The sequence below is a fragment of the Phaenicophaeus curvirostris genome, chromosome 2, assembly GCF_032191515.1.
Source record: "Phaenicophaeus curvirostris isolate KB17595 chromosome 2, BPBGC_Pcur_1.0, whole genome shotgun sequence".
NCBI lineage: Eukaryota > Metazoa > Chordata > Aves > Cuculiformes > Cuculidae > Phaenicophaeus > Phaenicophaeus curvirostris.
The window spans coordinates 71413800-71431654 of record NC_091393.1 but is presented as its reverse complement, the minus strand read 5'-3'; the positions used below and the strand labels follow the sequence as shown (position 1 = coordinate 71431654).

At 40.2% G+C, this 17855-nt stretch overlaps 1 protein-coding gene across 1 annotated transcript in view; it reads left to right on the top strand.

Annotated features, from left to right (window-relative positions):
- Positions 1-17855, top strand: part of SMYD3 (SET and MYND domain containing 3) — a 397261-nt gene that overhangs the window by 51377 nt on the left and 328029 nt on the right. The window contains exons 3-5 of the mRNA XM_069852421.1: positions 6522-6629; positions 7889-7946; positions 12786-12922. Of these exons, the coding sequence (XP_069708522.1) occupies positions 6522-6629; positions 7889-7946; positions 12786-12922 (303 nt within the window). The remainder of the gene's footprint in view (positions 1-6521; positions 6630-7888; positions 7947-12785; positions 12923-17855) is intronic.

Here is a 17855-nt window from a genome sequence, read left to right as displayed (position 1 = left end):
ATAATTCTGTTTTAATATAACCTGCAGTCTTCTTGACATGCCAGGAACCCCTCCTTCTCGGGATTAAAACATATGGACAGGGAAAGGAGGAAGATATGTCACTTTAATTCATTGTATGGCAAATGTGTGCAATGTACATTAGGTGCTTACTGTAGCATCAGTAATAATGCCACAGGTAGATAAATTGTGGGAGACTATGAGGAAAATAGGACTGAATACGACTTGTATAACTGGAGTGCAGCTATGGTGGGGTATAAACTCTTCAGGCAGGACAGGAAGGGTAGGAGAGGTGGCGGAGTAGCCCTCTGTGTTAGTGCTTTGATGCCCTTGAGCTCAATCATGGTGATGATGGGATCGAGTGTCTGTGGGTTAAAATCAGAGGAGCCCACAAGAAGGCAGATATCGTGATGGGCGTCTGTTATCGAATACCCAGCCAAGAAGAAGCAGCTGATGAGCTCTTCTATAAACATCTGGGAGTAGTCTAAAGATCACTACCTCTTGTCCTTGTGCGAGACTTCAGTCTTCTGAATGTCTGCTGGAAGTACAATACAGCAGAAAGGAAGCAGTCTAGGAGGGTCCTGGAGTGTGTGGAAGACAACTTCTTCACACAGCTGGTGAGTGAACTGACAAGGGAAGGCACCCTCCTGGACCTGCTGTTTGTCAACAGAGAAGGCCTTGTGGGGGGTGTGACTCTTGGAGGATGCCTAGGACAAAGCAATCATGAGACGGTAGGTTTTACAGTTCTAGGTGAGGTGAAGAGTGGGATTAGCAGAACAGTCATGTTAAACTTCCAGAGGGCAGACTTTGGACTGTTCAGAAGGCAAAGTCCCGTGGGAGACAGGCCTTAAGGGCACGGGAGGCCATGAGGGCTGGGAGCTCTTCAAAAAGGAAAACCTAGCAGCTCAGGAGCAAGCCCTCCCCATGTTCCGGAAAACGAGCCGTCGGGGGAAAAAACCAGCTTGGTTGAGTATGGAGATCTTGAAAGACATCAAAAAGAAAAGCAATGTCTATGAGCTTTGGAAGAAGGGAGAGGTGTCTTGGGTGGACTACAGGGAGGAAGTGAGATCATGCAGAATAAAAATCAGGAGGGCTAAGGCCCAACTAGAAATCAGATTGGCAAAGTCTGTGAAAGATAACAAAAATCTTTCTATAAATACATTAACAATAAAAGGAGGACTAGGGAGAACATTCAGTCCCTGTTGGTTGCAAATGGAACAGCTGTGACAGGGGATGAGGACAAGGCTGAGGTACTTAATGCCTTCTTTGCCTCAGTCTTTAATTGTAAAGAAAGTTGTTCCCTGTGTGTACACACCCAGGAGCTAGAGGAGCAGAACAAGGCTCCCATGATCCATGAAGAGGCGGTTAGAGACTTGCTTGCCTAGCTAGACACCCACAAGTCTATGAGGCCGGATGGGATCCACCCAAGTGTATTGAGGGAGCTGGCGGATATGCTTGCGAAACCCCTTTCCATCATCTTCCAGTGGTCCTGGCTGACTGGGGAAGTTCCACCAAACTGGAGGCTGGCTGATGTGCCCATCTACAAGAAGAGTTGGAGGATCCAGGGAACTACAGACCTGTCAGTCTGACCTCAGTGCCAGGGAAGGTCATGGAACAGGTGATCTTGAGTGTTATCATACAGCACATGCAAGAGAACCGGGTGATCAGGCCCAGTCAACATGGGTTCACAAAAGGCAGGTCTTGCCAAACTAACCTGATCGCCTTCTATGACAAAGTGACTCGGCTGCTGGATGAGGGAAAGGCTGTGGATGTGGTCTTCCTGGACTTCAGTAAAGCCTTTGACACAATTTCTCACAGCATTCTGCTTGAGAAACTGTCAGCCTCTGGGCTGGACAGGCGCACACTCTCCTGGGTGGAAAACTGGTTGGATGGCCGGGCCCAGAGAGTGGTGGTAAATGGTGTGAAATCCAGCTGGAGGCCAGTTACAAGTGGTGTCCCCAGGGCTCAGCATGGGGTCCAGCCCTGTTCAATGTCTTTATCAATGACCTGGATGAAGGCATCGAGTGCACCCTTAGCAAGTTTGCGGATGATACTAAGCTGGGTGGAAGTGTTGATCTGCTGGAGGGTCGGGAGGCTCTGCAAAGGGATCTGAACAGGCTGGACCACTGGGCTGAGATTGATGGCATGAAGTTTAACAAGGGGGTGTTGGTTGACAACGACTGAACATGAGCCAGCAGTGTGCCCAGGTGGCCAAGAAGGCCAATGGCATCTTGACTTGTATCAAAAACAGTGTCACCAGCAGGTCCAGGGAGGTTATTCTGCCCTTGTACTCTGCACTGGTGAGACCACACCTCAAATACGGTGTTCAGTTCTGGGTCCCTCACCACAAGAAGGATGTTGAGGCTCTGGAGCGAGTCCAGAGAAGAGCAACGAAGCTGGTGAGGGGCTTGGAGAACAAGTCTTAGGAGGAGTGGCTGAGGTAACTGGGGTTGTTTAGCCTGGAGAAGTGGAGGCTGAGGGGAGACCTCATTGCTCTCTACAACTACCTGAAAGGAGGTTGTAGAGAGGAGGGAGCTAGCCTCTTCTCCCAGGTGACAGGGGACAGAACAAGAGGGAATGGCCTCAAGCTCCACCAGGGGAGGTTCAGGCTAGATATCAGGAAAAGATTTTCATGGAAGGGGTCATCAGGCCCTGGCACAGGCTCCCCAGGGAGGTGGTTGAGTCGCCTTCCCTGGAGGTGTTTAAGGGGCGGGTGGATGAGGTGCTGAGGGGTATGGTTTAGAGCTTGATAGGAATGGTTGGACTCGATGATCTGATGGGTCTTTTCCAGCCTAGTGATTCTGTGAAGAACATAAAAGACCAGAGTATTTGCAAGTTAAGTTTAAAACAAATATCTATCGGGAAGAGTCATCAGTAAAGCTTCTGTTGGTGAGTCTCTATTGTGAAACGAGACTATGATGGCTAATCTGCAAGGTTTAATGCTATGTTCCAGCTTAGATGTAGCAGAAATGAAGGTATTAAATGGGACTTCCTCCTTGGGGAAGACAATTATGTGAACGTACTTCAAGGATTCACACTGGAGCGCTTGAAGCCATTCTGGGTTTCTTTGCTTTCTGCTTCCAGGTCTAGGGTTCATGTGCTTAAAGCCATCCACAGTGGTAGGTATTGGTTTCAGTGAGATGGGCTACTGCTGCTAAAAGTAGCACTTAAAATGCTGGGTGTTTACTGTCACATAATATCTTGAACTGTTAATAGATTAATATTGAAATAATATTATATCATATCCTTGGATAGAAGGTAGCAATTGAGAATCACTGAAAAAAATGCTGTTTTCTAATCAAAACTGTTGGAATGGGTCCAGGTGAGGGCTACCAAGATGGTCAGATGGCTGGAGCACCTCTGCTATGAGGACAGGCTGAGAGAGTTGAGGCTGTTCTGCCTGGAGAAGAGAAGGGTCTGAGGAGACCTTATATCAACCTTCGAGTACCTGAAGGGGGCTAGAAGAAATCTGGGAAGGGACTGTTTACAATGGTGTGAGTGATAGGATGAGGGGAATGACTTTGAATTGCAGAAGGGAAGATTTAGATTGGACATTATGAAGAAATTCGTCACAATGATGATGGTGAGGTACTGGCACGGGTTGCCTGGGGTAGCTGAACACTTCCCCTTCATGGAAGTGTTCAAGGCCAGACTGGATGGGGCCTTGAGCAGCTTGGTCTGGTGGCAGGTGTCCCTGCCCACGTCAGGGGTGTTGGAACTCAATGATTTTTACGGTCCTTTCCAACCCAACCCAAACTCCTTTTTTTGCCCTCTCCCCAACCAGCTGGGAGGAAGTGAATGGCAATCCCCTTTCCAGCAGTCCTTCTGCTGAGATGTTAGACTAATTCCTTTTGCATCATTTTGGCTGACATGTAGTTTTGCTAAGAGCACATGTTTAGAACCATTCTCATGTGGGAATGCGTTTCAGAGAAACTTGGCATATGATGCTATGCGGTACCGTGTGTTTTATCTCATTAGGACTTTATTACTTGGGTAAGTTATTAATCATTTTGATGTCACCTCTAGCATGTTTAAAATTCTGTGCAACATTTCTGTAGAGAAAAAAAATTGACAGATAAAGGCTTACTTCAAAGAACAATTTTAGTTTAAGTGGGATAAAAATGCGAATATGATTATATTACACAGAATGATGTCTTGACATTTACAAGCTTGACCTTGCTTCTTCTAGACAAGAATAATTCTATTCAGCTCTAGATACTTAACTTTTATTTGTCAGACAGCATGTGGCACTAACTGTATTTGGATTAATGTTTTCTTGGTGTCATTTTTTCCCCTTGTAGAATTATGGGTAAAGGAAATGAAATCACAAATCTCCCATGTATCTGAAAGAAATAAGAAGTCCAGTTTGTTTATTATGTGTAAGCCAAAGTAGGGAATAAAAACCTGAATGAAATAGAATAGATGCTACTGGTGCTGAAACCTAGTTGCCTGAGACAATTCCTCCACTTAAATGCATTTTAAGAAAAAATTGTGTGGTAGCCTTGTAGTCGTTATAAGTAGCATGTCAGCATCTACACATGCACTTGTACATATTACTGCCATTCCGTTTTTTTTTATTGCTGAACATGTAATTTCTTTTCATTAGACATTTTATAATTTTCTGTGTGGCAGTTACCTAAGAGAAGCTGATTTTCTGATATATTTTTTTTTCTCACTGCATATCTGTGAGAAAATGTCACCTTCTGAAGCCCTTGGTTACTGTGTTCTTGTCTAGCAATTTTGTTGTGCTGTTTTCTCTTTTTTTTTTTAAAGTATTTGAAACAGTTGAGTGGCTTCAAACATATACTACGAATATGTAAATAGGTATAACATGGCTTCACTAAGGGCAGATCGTGCCTGATGAACTTGGTGACCTTCTATAATGGGACTAGAGTGTTGGAGGATAAGGGAAGAGTAACTGACATAATCTTCCTGGACTTGTGCAAAGCATTCAACGCTATCCCACATGATGTTTTTGTCTCTAAATTGGAGAGGCATGAATTTGATAGATGGACCACTCAGTGGATAAGGAATTGGCTGGGTGATAACACTCAGAGACTTGTGGCCAATGGCACAATGTCCAAGTGGAGACCAGTGATGAATGGTGTTCCTTAGGGGTTGATATTTGGACCAGTCCTTAACACCTCTGTTGGAGACATGAACAATGAGATTGAGCGCACCCTCAGCAATTATGCAGATGACATCAAGCTATGTGGCATAGTCAACACACTGGAGGGAAGGGATGCCATCCAGAGGGGCCTTGATGGTCTTGAGAGGCAAGCCTGTGCAAATCTCATGAAGTTCAACAAGGCCAAGAGCAAGATTCTGGTTTGAGGCAATCCCAAGCACAGATACAGACTGAGTGGAGAATGGATTGAGAGTAGCCTTAAAGAGAAGGACTTGGGGGTGCTGGTGGATGAAAAGGTCAACATGAGCCATCAATGTGTCCTTGCAGCCCAGAAAGCCAACTGTATCCTGGGCTGCATCAAAAGAAGCGTGACCAGCAGGTTGAGGGAGGTGATTCTGCCCCTCTACTCTGCTCTCATGATCTCGCCTGGAGTAATGTGTTCAGTTATGGAGTCCTCAGTACAGGAAAGGCATGGAAATTTTAGAGCAAGTCCAGAGGAGGGTCATAAAGATGATGAGAGGGCTTAAGCACCTTCCATATGAGGAAAGGCTGGCAGATTTGGGCTTGTTTAGCCTAGAGAAGAGAAGGCTCTGGGGAGACCTTATATTTCCATGGGACTTCAGTGTATGAGGTCCACTCTGTTAGGCAATGGAACACCCAGAACCACACTCAAAGTGTGTGTGTTTATCTGCCATGTCACTCTGATTCTGCTACTTTCAATCATAATTGCAGTCAACCAACTGCCAAAAAGCACCTGGAGTTTAATTTTAGATATTTTTTTAAATAGGTATTTAAAGCATAATTGTGATACTCTTGCATCCTGAATCTGCACTGATGTAGCTCCAATGTCAATAGTATTAGTTACACAATTAATTACATTAGAGGAAGGGATGGTGTAATGGCACTGGTTTGAGTGGATAACCGAGCCTGTCCCTTTCCACAACACTCACGTTATAGCTGCAGTCTTAGAATATGCTGGGAAAGCCTATGTGCTGCTGTTTCTTTGACAGTCAGCATCCGAGGTTACCTGTGTTGAAGGCAGCCAGGGTCAGTGGACATCAGTACCCAAGGAGGGTCCACTTTCTGGTCTTTTGGAGCTGACTTTCAGCTCTGCAGCTGTTGCTTCCAGCCTGACTCAAAGGCTGGAATGCTGCTGTGGTTCTGGATCCCCAGGTCCTGCCCAGGGCAAGGCTGAGTGTATTTGTTTGTGTGCATATATAAGTAACTATATACCTAAATATGTTTTAATATATAATAAATATGTTTTAATATACCTAAATATGTTAAATATATACCTAAATATATATGTTTGTATATATATAAAAAATAGCATATGTGTTATGTAAAACAACATGCAGTTTTTTTCTTTCTCTTCCTTTTAAAAAAATCCTAATAGAAAGAAGATTGGCTGGACCACAAGCAGGAATGCAGATGTCTTAAGAACATCAAGCCGAATTTTCCTCCAGACTCTGTCAGACTTGCCGGCAGGATTGTTTTTAAACTCGTAAGTAACATTATTTTAGATTTATTCAGTGTAGCAGATTCAGATAACACTTTTTTACTCTACATTTTTAATGTAATTAAGAGCTAGAAAGCTGAAGTGACTGGGACTGCTGAACAAAATTGGTTTTGCATTACAAGTTTACTTATTAATATGCAGAAATGCTGAAAGGATCAAGAGATACTTAAATGGACATAATTAAGCTCAAGGGACCTATTTATCGACTTTCTGTTCCTGGGACTATGTGGTAGCAGTCTAAACTTATTTCTACCTAGAAGGATAGCATAGAGGGCCATGTGTTTTTCTTCGATACTACCAAAGTTATTGGTGCTTTTCCATTAACTTCACTGGGAACCTCATTCAGGTGAATCTCCAGTGATGAGGCACTGGCACAGGTTGCCCAGGGAAGCTGTGGCTGCCCTATCACTGGAAGTGTTCAAGGCCAGGTTGGATGGGGCCTTGGGCAACCTGGGCTGGTGGGAGGTGTCCCTGTCCATGTCAGGGAGGTTGGAACTGGATGAGATCCCTTTCAACTCAAACCATTCTATGATTCAGCCTTATGTGGATGACTGGTGAGGACAGAATCACTGTTACCTAGCCCTTCCTTTAGAGGATGCAATGCCATGATTTCACTGTTGGGTTCTCTTAATATCAATTTTTTTCTAAATTCTCTTGTAAGTCCTGGGTGTTTGACATTCCCACGATTTGATTAATTTATATGGATTAAATTTTCTGTTATGTTAAGCAGCTTATGACTGCGTGGGATTGTAAATCAAAAAGGATTTGCCCATTTTTTTGCTACCTTGCCATGATGCTGTTTGTCTTGGATGAAAACGTGCATTTGTAGTGGTCTAATATGATTTAATACCTTAACTTATACATTGTTGAGAAGAATGTGTGCATGACTTTTTAAGGGACGAATAAGTACCTAGCTGTAGTGTACATTAACTATAGTCACATGAAATTGGACACTGCTGACCTCATAAATTTCTTTCAATTATAGTGTGAAGGGCCAAAGTAAATTACTAAGGATATGCTGCCCAAGTGAAAAAGAACATATTACTAGGAAGTGTTACAACACCAAGAAAAATTACATTTTTTTTTATGGTAGTTTACAGAAAGTATGGACTGACCAGATTTATATTGATGCTCTAAGCTTTACCTGATTGTCTTACAGGCATATCACATTGAATAATCAATCTTGCAGAGTGTTTTCAAGATAGTGTGCTATGTAAGTGTTAATTATTTATTTTTCTCCACAGCTTAGACAATCAGCATGCCTTTCTGAGAGACTTTACTCTTTTTCTGATCTTCAGTCAAGTAAGTAATTGCCAACCATAGTGCAAGAGATGCTTCCAAGTTTAATTTTACAGAATGGCCATCTGATTGTCATGCAGTTTGCCTTCTGAAGGTCTGTTCTGTAGAATAATAGAATCAAAGGCAAACTTGCTAAAACGTCTTGGGGAAGAATAGCTTTTTCAAAGATCAAGGAAAAATGCATGTATATCTTGTTCAAGCAAAACTTCCACCTGATTTTTTGGCTTGGATACGTTTTCTCATTTTACAATGTACGTCTTGCCTGTTCAGTTTTTAATTACCTGATGTCTGCCTTGTTACAGTATCAATATTTTTACATACCTATACAAAAATACATATATTTTTACATCAAGGTTTTACTTTTTTTAATATTTATGTGCTATTCCATAAACCTTTGAAATAACTTCCAGAAAAGGAAGGATAAAATTTACGAAGGATATGTGAATATCGTTCTTCGACATGACTTTTCAGTGGAGAAAAGAAGATAAAATTCTGCAGATACTATTCTTGTGGTTTCACAAGTTTCAACTGCTTGAGTAGGAAAAGATGCTCATTATAAACTCTCAGAAGAGCTAATATTGAAATAGAAAACATTTTTTTTCCAGATTTTGTGGTAGCTGAAGGCTTAAAAACTTATAAAGGAAGGAATACATCCTTAGTTCATTCTTACATCCTGCTTAAATGATAGAATGAACTTAAAATGAAGACAAGTATGGACTTCCATGCTTCATGGCACTGCTGGAATCCCTGGAAAAAAAATTCTTTATGGTGCTGTATTATACCAAGGGTTGCACAGTGGCATAGGAGGAACTGGAGGAAAGGGAAGAGCTTCCCTCTAAAAATTAAGTACTCTTTGCTTGTACAGGAACATTTTCTACTGTAGGCAAAAGGTTTCGTATAGCTCATAGTTCCACACAAACTAGAGTTTCTCACGACCCTTCAGGAGATGATCTCAGCTTCTCTTAACTTGACTGGAGACAAGGGGAATGGTGTGTTAAGTTTTCTGGAGAGCAGCTTGGTACTGAACAGGTGCAAGCTGCAATGGACAAATGGTACAAAACCCTATAAAATGGCTGGAAGCTTCTACTAAAATTCTCATTCTGATGGAAATGCTGATATGGCCTGTGATACAAGTGGGATGGATGTCCTCTCATTGATATAGAAACAACTATTCTGTAGCAGTTTAGCTTAGGAGGAGGCAAATGAGAGCTACATGTCTAGTGTTTCTTCTGTATTTATTCTTAAGATCTTTAATAACAATTCCTATGTAATCTTCTTAACTCCAAAGCACAAGGTGTTCAGGACTCCTAGGCATTAATTGAAGTTGATCCTTTACAGAATACAGTACAAGTGGCTTATTACACTTACGTAATCTACGTAAAGGTTTTGGCTACCTCTTTCCTTTTGCTGTTTTCACAACTTCCTTACTAGAGTGAACAGATGATCTTGTGGCTTTGCAGTTAGAATGGGCCAAAAAAGTGTTTTGGGATGGTGTGACAACTTATAGTAGCTGCGATGCTTTTTGCTGCCTCTGTATCCTCAAAAAGCTACTGTTTATTTGATAATATATTTCCCATTTACTGCACGGTTTATAGATGGTGTTGAAAGATTTACTTTTCTTCAGTATTTGGTAGAATCCATAGGAAAGTAAAAAATACCTTTTCGTTAGAAATGCAGGTATACAGGGGAAAAGATAATTTCACTGAAGGGAGTTACATGAACTAGAAATACAGGTTGTCATCTTCTGAAGCAAACAAACTTCCCAGGAAGAATCTGTTTAATAGATGATAGTGTGTTATGTGACCCACCCCACCATCCCCCCTGCCCTAGATATCCAAAATATTTGAAAATTGTTATTGTCATTATGGTGTCTTAGTTTCCTTTACATGGCTACTTTTCAATGTTACTTTGAGTGATTTTCAGTGTGGGTGGCTTATATAAACTGAAAAAAAGCATATGAAGTTTTAAAAACTTATTGAAAATTACCTGATAAATGCGTAATGCGTATATTCAAAAAACACCAATCAAACCTGGAATCATGTAACCTTTTATAAAGTTCTGTTCCCAGCTCTGTAGTTCCCTCAGATTCATTGTGTATCCTGAAAATCAAGTTAAGTAGGAGGAATACCTGTGTGCATTGTTACTTTTGCTAGTTCTCATTTATTATAAGACAATTTCTTACTTACACGGTTCTACAGGCTCTCTGTCTGTTACAATCATTCACAAATCAACTTTGCTTTCACTTACTAAGATTCAGTTTGCAGAAAACAGTTTGGGTGCTGTACTGTAGGCAGACTTTTTCCTACTTTGCTTGTGTCAGTACTGGAACTGCAAAATTAAATCCCCATGCCTTATTTAGAAAACTTCTCACAGGCTTTTGGTAGCATTTTCTCTCCATACCAGGGTTCTTAAACAATTGAAAAAAGTTTCTTAAAGACACAAGATGAAAGCATTCACAAATTTCTTTCACTTTGCTTTTGCCCTTGGGTTCTTGATATACTATGAAAACCAGGTCTGGATCCATTAAAGATCCCATGCGACTTTTTGCTGGGATCATTAGCTCTGATATCCTGGACAGATTCCAACTTGGATAATTTCATTCTGCTCCCATCTCTGTCAGTTCTTTCTGAAGTTCCAACTGGATTTCATATTACTGTTCACATCTGTCCTACACCGCAGCGTCCATTTATGCTGTGCTGTTTGTGTGATTCCTCCTCTTCATTCTAGAGGTGTTTTTTTCTGCTAACACTGAAGCAAATCATGGCTTCCTGTCTTTGTCTTAATGTATTTTGCAATGTACTTCAGGTAGTTTAAGATGAATGACATACTGTATTGAAAACTTACGTATGAAGGAAAAAGCATCTTTAACTTCAAAGGAGTATTTTGTAAGGAGCGCAAGTCTGTGTTTATGATTTAATTTTTTTTTTAAACTTGAGTTTTCTAGTAATTTAAGTTTGTGTTTCTTGAAAACATTGTCCTCATAGATGTGATACTTTTATACCAGACTTCTATATGCTGTGAAGACACCATGTCTAGATTTCCTATATGTACATTCATTCAGGCTTGCAAAATTACTCTCAAATATCCACACTGTTGAGATGTCCATGAGATGTCCTGCAGGTGCCTATAAAAAGGCAAGTACTTTGGTTAAATAAGCTTTGTGCCAGGTATGGAGGAGAAAATCTTAGCATTCTTAGTAATAACAGATTTGAACTTTCCGAGGAACTGAATTGGTCTGGGAGAGCATGTCTCTCCTACCGTTGTAGGGACAGAACACCCTTTAAGATTCTTCTGGAGTAGTAGCTTGCTCAGCACATTGTGGAATCACCTTAAGCATGGCTTGTAGATAGCATTTCAGCAGCAACAACTGACCGTTGGAATGGGAGCAGATCTTGGAAAGTATTACTTTATGCTGAAATGGAAACAATGGAACCTCTCTGTGTAGTATGAAGTGGGATACGTTGGCCATAGTACAGTGTATTGATAGGGTCATATCATTGAGCTAAGCAGGGTGGCTTTCAGTGGCTCCAGAGAAAGTCTAAACAGAACCAAAGTGTTTGTGAATAAGGAAACCTATACCAGAATAGAAGCAAATTGTAGCTGGTTCCCCTGGAAGATTTCTGGTTAATAGCTGTCCATGGATATTGGCCATTTTAGTAAGCCAGTGTTTATTGCTCTGCCAGAACTGGTTTTTAGGAGATTACAAAGCAGCTCACTTATGTAGTGTGCGTGAAATGGAAACTCTGTGATAGCCAATTTACAACCTACCAAACAGTCAGTATCTTCAAGCAAGAGGGATGCTGGGTGGGATGGAGCACAAAAGCCCAAGTATTGTACACACTACGCAGCTGTTTAACCAAGTCCAGTGACATCTGCTTTAATTGCACCCTCTTTTTAAGAGAGTGACTAGGAGTTAGCTTTGAAGAGGAACACATCTTGAGTTACTCTTCCTGGAGGCCAACAAACTTGGATCTAAAGTATGGGCAAGAACCTTTCTTGGTAAAAGGTTATTTCCATTCCCACTAAGGGTAGTTGTTTAAAATAAAATAACAGTTCACCATTATGCAGAAATGAAACTGATTCATAGTGCATGATAATCCTCTTCACCTTTTGTTATGGGCTGATGGTTAAATCTGTTTACCTTCACATTCTTGATCTAGGCCTTATTAATTTTGTGCTAACTAGCAGGAAAAAGAAAATGTGAAGCAGGTAATCAGGCGCTGAACTTGTCATGGCAGCTGAATTTCACTTTCCATGTTATCAGTGACCTGGTGCATGCATGATCACTTCATTAGAAAATAAGGCACTATGCCTCTACTTTGGGATTCCTATCCATAAAGCAGGAATAATGGTGCTTTAGTATTGAATAGTGCTATTTGCTTAATATTCTTCCATGTTCATTCTATTTACCAGCAGCGCTGAATGAAATGATCTTTGTCGCAAATAATTTCCCTTTTGATCTACCAGTTGCAAGGAGGAAGGTACTGCTGCATAAACTTCCAAGCACATTTTTAATGTTACAAACCCAGAAACCTAATTTTCATTTTTAATGTCTTACATCTGCTTACATATCTGCTTTATCTGTTGGCTTTTGATCTTTAACTCACCATTGTATTCAAGTGATTTGGCAGTAGCAACCTGATAAACTGTTCTGTGTGTTGATAGGTAGCTGTCATAAAAAAAAGACAAATTTCCCCTTACTGTCAAAACTGCCCTCTGTCAAGATTAATTCTAGGATAGTAAATGTCTAGACTGGATGGCTACCATTGGACATTTTCAAAATGTTGGTGAAAGGTTCTGTTTACAACTTGATATACTTTTTTTTTCTCCCTTCTCCTTAAGATATTGAACTGTTAAGTGAAGAAATGAAAGATGGCCTGAGGCACCTCGCAAAGGCATTGCAACTGTATTTGAAAACAGAGATCCAGGATGCGTCTCACTTGCCACCTGCAATTGACTTTTTTCAGATCTTCACAAAAGTAAGAGTTAAAATATGATTGCTTGGCAACTCGTAAGTTATCCTTTCGTGGTGTTCTTGATTTGGTTTTGAATGAGAGTTTGATACATACATCCAGAATGTGATATCTGATGAAGTGAAATCAAACTATTTTTTCTATTTAGTCACTATTTAAGCAGAAGTATGGCTTTTATGTAATTGTAACACTTCAAAATTTAAGGAGTATCTTGACGGTATTTTTTATATCTTTATTTTAAATATTCATGTTAAGTCTGTTGGGGGAGGAAGTGGAAAGTTGTGCTATAAACCAAACAAGTTCAAAAACTATTGAGTCAGAGAACCTAAGTAATTTTTACACAGTGATAAACAGCATATAACATCACCCTTCAGCCTAGGATTTTTCTGCATATATCTTACATTTGCAGATATATTCCCATTCCATTGTTTCATTTAGTACTATGTGCTAATAGGTGTTCCTGACAGTACTGTATCTCACAAACTGCTTTCTCAGGGGACATGTAGATCACCTATTCTTTAAGCTTACTTGTAAAATACCTGAAATTACTTTCCCCAACATGTAATATGTTTGTCATGTTACTAACTAAATATTGTATGCTTTTGCTACATATATTTTATTGCTTTCAATTCAGAAAGCTTAATTTGAACAGTGCTAGTAGAAGTACTTCATATGGAAAATATTCATAGTTTTAACGTAATTTAATTTTTTTGGTTTATTGGTAATTGACTGATAAATTCTAATGTAGGTTATTTTACCTCAGGCATATTTTAGTTGTTTTTATAAGGATATTGCTATATAGTAAGTCAAACTCTTAGATGTTTTTCTTCTGATATAAACAGAAGAGAAACCTCTTTCAAAGAAATTAAATGAAAATGCACTTTGTGATTTTTTTTTTCTTTTTTTTTTAAATCTGTTTGCACAACTGTGGTATCTCTTTTGCTATGGATAGGCGGAGTAGGAGTAATAAAATCAACTCTGTATTTTTTTCTGGATTTTTTTCATTGGTGATTAGACCATTGTGATGTAAAGTTACAATTTTCCCTGACAAACCGCACAGGCTGAAATACATCCAATCAAAAGGGCTGATAAACGAAAACCTTATGCACTACCTAGCCTTTGCTCAAACTTTTTCTGTCTTGCATTGGCACACTGGCTTGGCCTGAACTTTGTCAGATACATGTCACATGAAATATGTATTCAGTGTTATCTGGTTTAGAGAATTTGTACAGCTGAAGATAAGGCTAAGTAGCAGAAAATGATCACTGCCTGACTGGTTTGAACTCAGTCGCAGCTTGTAAGAAATTCTTTACAGACGTTGTTGCCCTCTGTATAATAAGCTTAAGATGGACGCTGGCTGTGATGGCTTTTCAGGAGCAGTCTGATAGTTGCCCAATATATTGGAGAACTAGTGAAGAAAATACAGAAGCTTTTATAATTCTTACGTAAGCATGTGCACAAGCATCTGCACATATGTGTACCTCATCTTCCTTCCCATGTATTTTACCAGGGTAACGCAAGTGGGTGTCAAGGGCAGAATGGAAATCAAGACTTCCCAGCCCCATATTCGGATAACTGGAGAACTAGGAATGCTCCTGTTAATGACAATATTTGTCCCACTATAGCTTTGCTGTCACAAAGATACTTTTAATTCAGTGTATTCCTTACATTGACTGTGAATTTGCCCCTAGCCTATTAAATGTATTGCAAAGTACTGAGTTTTTAAGCTGCTGTTTCCTTTCCCCCTTCCTTTCTTCTGGAAATTCAAACAATTAAACCAGGTTTCATTTCCTTCTTTTGCTCATTTTGCTGAGTCTCTGTGATAGTCTGCCTAGGAAAAATGGAGAGCAAATGACATGGACCTATGATGGGCAGAGGTACTTCATATCATTGATAACAGAAAGAATTGACAGAAGGGACAGAATAATCTGACTGAATGGGTGAGTTGGTTGGGAGAAAGGAGCTGCTTTACATATGAGTAAAATTAGTGTCTCATTTGGAGTTCTATCAAGCACGGTGCTTTTTTGGAAAGCTTTATCGTCACTCTCTCATTTTCCATGTGGCAGTTTATAGCCTTCCCAATGTGGTTGTCAGATGAGTGTGTTATTAAATATGGCATTATATTAAAACATGGTTTTAATATAACTTCATCCCTAGTGAGGTAGCAGCAGTCGTATTCTCCCACTCACATAGGATTTTTTTGGAAGATAAGCTGAATGTCAATGCAAAAAATAGTCGTTTTTTCTCCTTAAGCTGAATGGGGATGCTTATTCCCAGCAGGTAAAATTTAAGCCTTTGGAACTGTAGAGGCTCTGATAAAAGACTTATGCTGTCTCTTTTCTGTAGTGTAACTCTTATAAAGACCAGCTGTGGTTACTTTTCTGTGTGGTCATAGAATAAAAAAATACTACAGATACATGACTTCAAGATGTAATCTTGTTTTCCCAATCTCATCTAACATTCCTTTCAAGTTCAGTAGGTGCTTATTCTAACATTGAACTTTTTTGGATCAGTCCTTTCATTGCATGCCACAAAAAGATCCAGTCAAAGGTCATTTTTTTTATTCTGTTTGATGCTGGATCCTCAGGAAGGAAAATAAGCAGAGAGCCAGACAAAAGAGAAAAATGGTCCTGCAGAGAGATGACTAAATTCCAGATAGTTTTTGGAAAATCTCCAAACTGATTTAGGTCAAAAGAGCTTCTTGGAAACTCTTTTAAACAGTCCTCCTTCTTTACTGGCCACTGGTCTTATCTTTGTGAAAACTGATTGTAGTTTTATTTACTTGCTTGTGATCCTCAGTGGGAAGAGAGTCCACTTGAGTACAAAAGTGTGGAAACTTGCCATCAAAAAATCTAAGAAAGCTTTGCAATTTCTTTCCATGGGAACAGAATTTCACTCCACTGTATTTTTAGTTCGTGTAAGACCTGTGGAAAATACCAGCTGTACTTGATTGGGATAATGTACCTTCTTTTTTGACAGTGTTACGCTGTCCTTATTAGACAATTTGCTTTTGTATCAACTGTTTTTTGTGCTGGAGTTGGATTTTTTTCATTCTTGCTATCTGATCGCTCTTTGGAAGCTTCAGTTTATTTAACATGCCATTTATCAAGGTTGTGACTGTTTTTAAATTCTGATCCTTCAGTATTAAACAGAATTATCTGCAGTTAATTACATGATAAGGCTTTAACTCCACTGAGACATTTTCGGATGTCAAGATAAATTTTTGACACCATGGTTTTATGGTTTAATGATGTTTCTGTAACCTTGAGATAAAATCAGTCCTTGCCTTTTATTCTTTAGCTTTTACTTACATGTGTGAGGAGGTGTCCTGGAGTCCTGTGAGACATTTAATGGATGTGGGATAAAGAATTAAAATTTTCTGTATACATTTATAGTTCTTTTCATAATAGTAGACAGAACTATGTAAACTACTGAAGACATCGAATGAGATCTGTGCCTACCATGTTGACTGTAAAGCTGAGAGTGACTCCACTGACTGGCATCAGGCCTAGGATGACACTTTTTTTTAGACCGTTACAGAATCTCTAGGTTGGAAAAGACCTTTGCGACCACCAAGCCAAACTGAACCTGTCCACTACTATATCATATCCCTAAGCACTTAATCTACCTGTCTTTTAAATACCTCCAGGGATGGTGACGCAACCACCTACCTGGGCAGCCTCTGCCAGTGCCTAGTGACCCTTTTGGTGAAGAGGTGTTTCCTAATGTCCAATCTGAACCTCCCCTGGTGCAGCCTGAGGCCAAATATAGACTGGCTGTCTTAAACAGAATTGCAACTACTCATACTATGTCAGAATTGATTTTTTTGAGCTTTCAGAAATTGTCTGAAAATTTGTTTTCTAATTAATAAGAAAAAGAGATACTGATGTTAGATAAAATAGGAGATCTTTAAAATGGCTACCAATGTCAGATCTTCACATTTATAAAAATAGTTAGATATTTGCAACCTCTGTCATTAAATAACAATAATGTAAAATCCAGTGATAGTTAATGAACTGCAACTTTACAGGATTCTAGAGCAGTTTAGTAAACTAAAACAGGGGAAAGAGTTACTAAAGGATATTTTGATGAAACAGTTGATAACAAACTTCTAGGAAAAGGGTGCTGGACTGAAGATTCTTGGGAACTCTGTACAGCAGAGATGATACTTTACTCCTGAAATAGCAATCTCTCTATTTTTTCTGTTGTATAAAATTTCACTTTCCTGACAGTATCTTAACTGCACATGGAGTGACAGGTATTTGAGAGAGAATTTTTAGCTTTCTGAAAGTTTTAATCTTTCCCATAGTTTGAGTCTTGCTACTTTGTTCTAATTATCAGATTCATAGAATCATAGAATAACCAGGTTGGAAAAGACCCACCGGATCATCGAGTCCAACCATTCCTATCAAACACTAAACCATGCCCCTCAGCACCTCGTCCACCTGTCCCTTAAACACCTCCAGGGAAGGTGACTCAACCACCTCCCTGGGGAGCCTGTGCCAGTGCCCAATGTCCCTTTCTGTGAAAATCTTTTCCTGATATCCAGCCTGAACCTTCCCTGGTGGAGCTTGAGGCCATTTCCTCTTGTCCTGTCCCCTGTCACTTGGGAGAAGAGGCCAGCTCCCTCCTCTCCACAACCTCCTTTCAGGTAGTTGTAGAGAGCAATGAGGTCAACCCCTCAGCCTCCTCTTCTCCAGGCTAAACAACCCCAGCTCTCTCAGCCATTCCTCATAAGGCCTGTTCTCCAGCCCCTTCACCAGCTTGGTTGCTCTTCTCTGGACTCGCTCCAGAGCCTCAACATCCTTCTTGTGGTGAGGGGCCCAGAACTGAACACAGTATTCGAGCAGCGGTCTCACCAGTGCCGAGTACAGAGGGAGAATAACCTCCCTGGACCTGCTGGTCACACCGTTTCTGATCCAAGCCAAGATGCCATTGG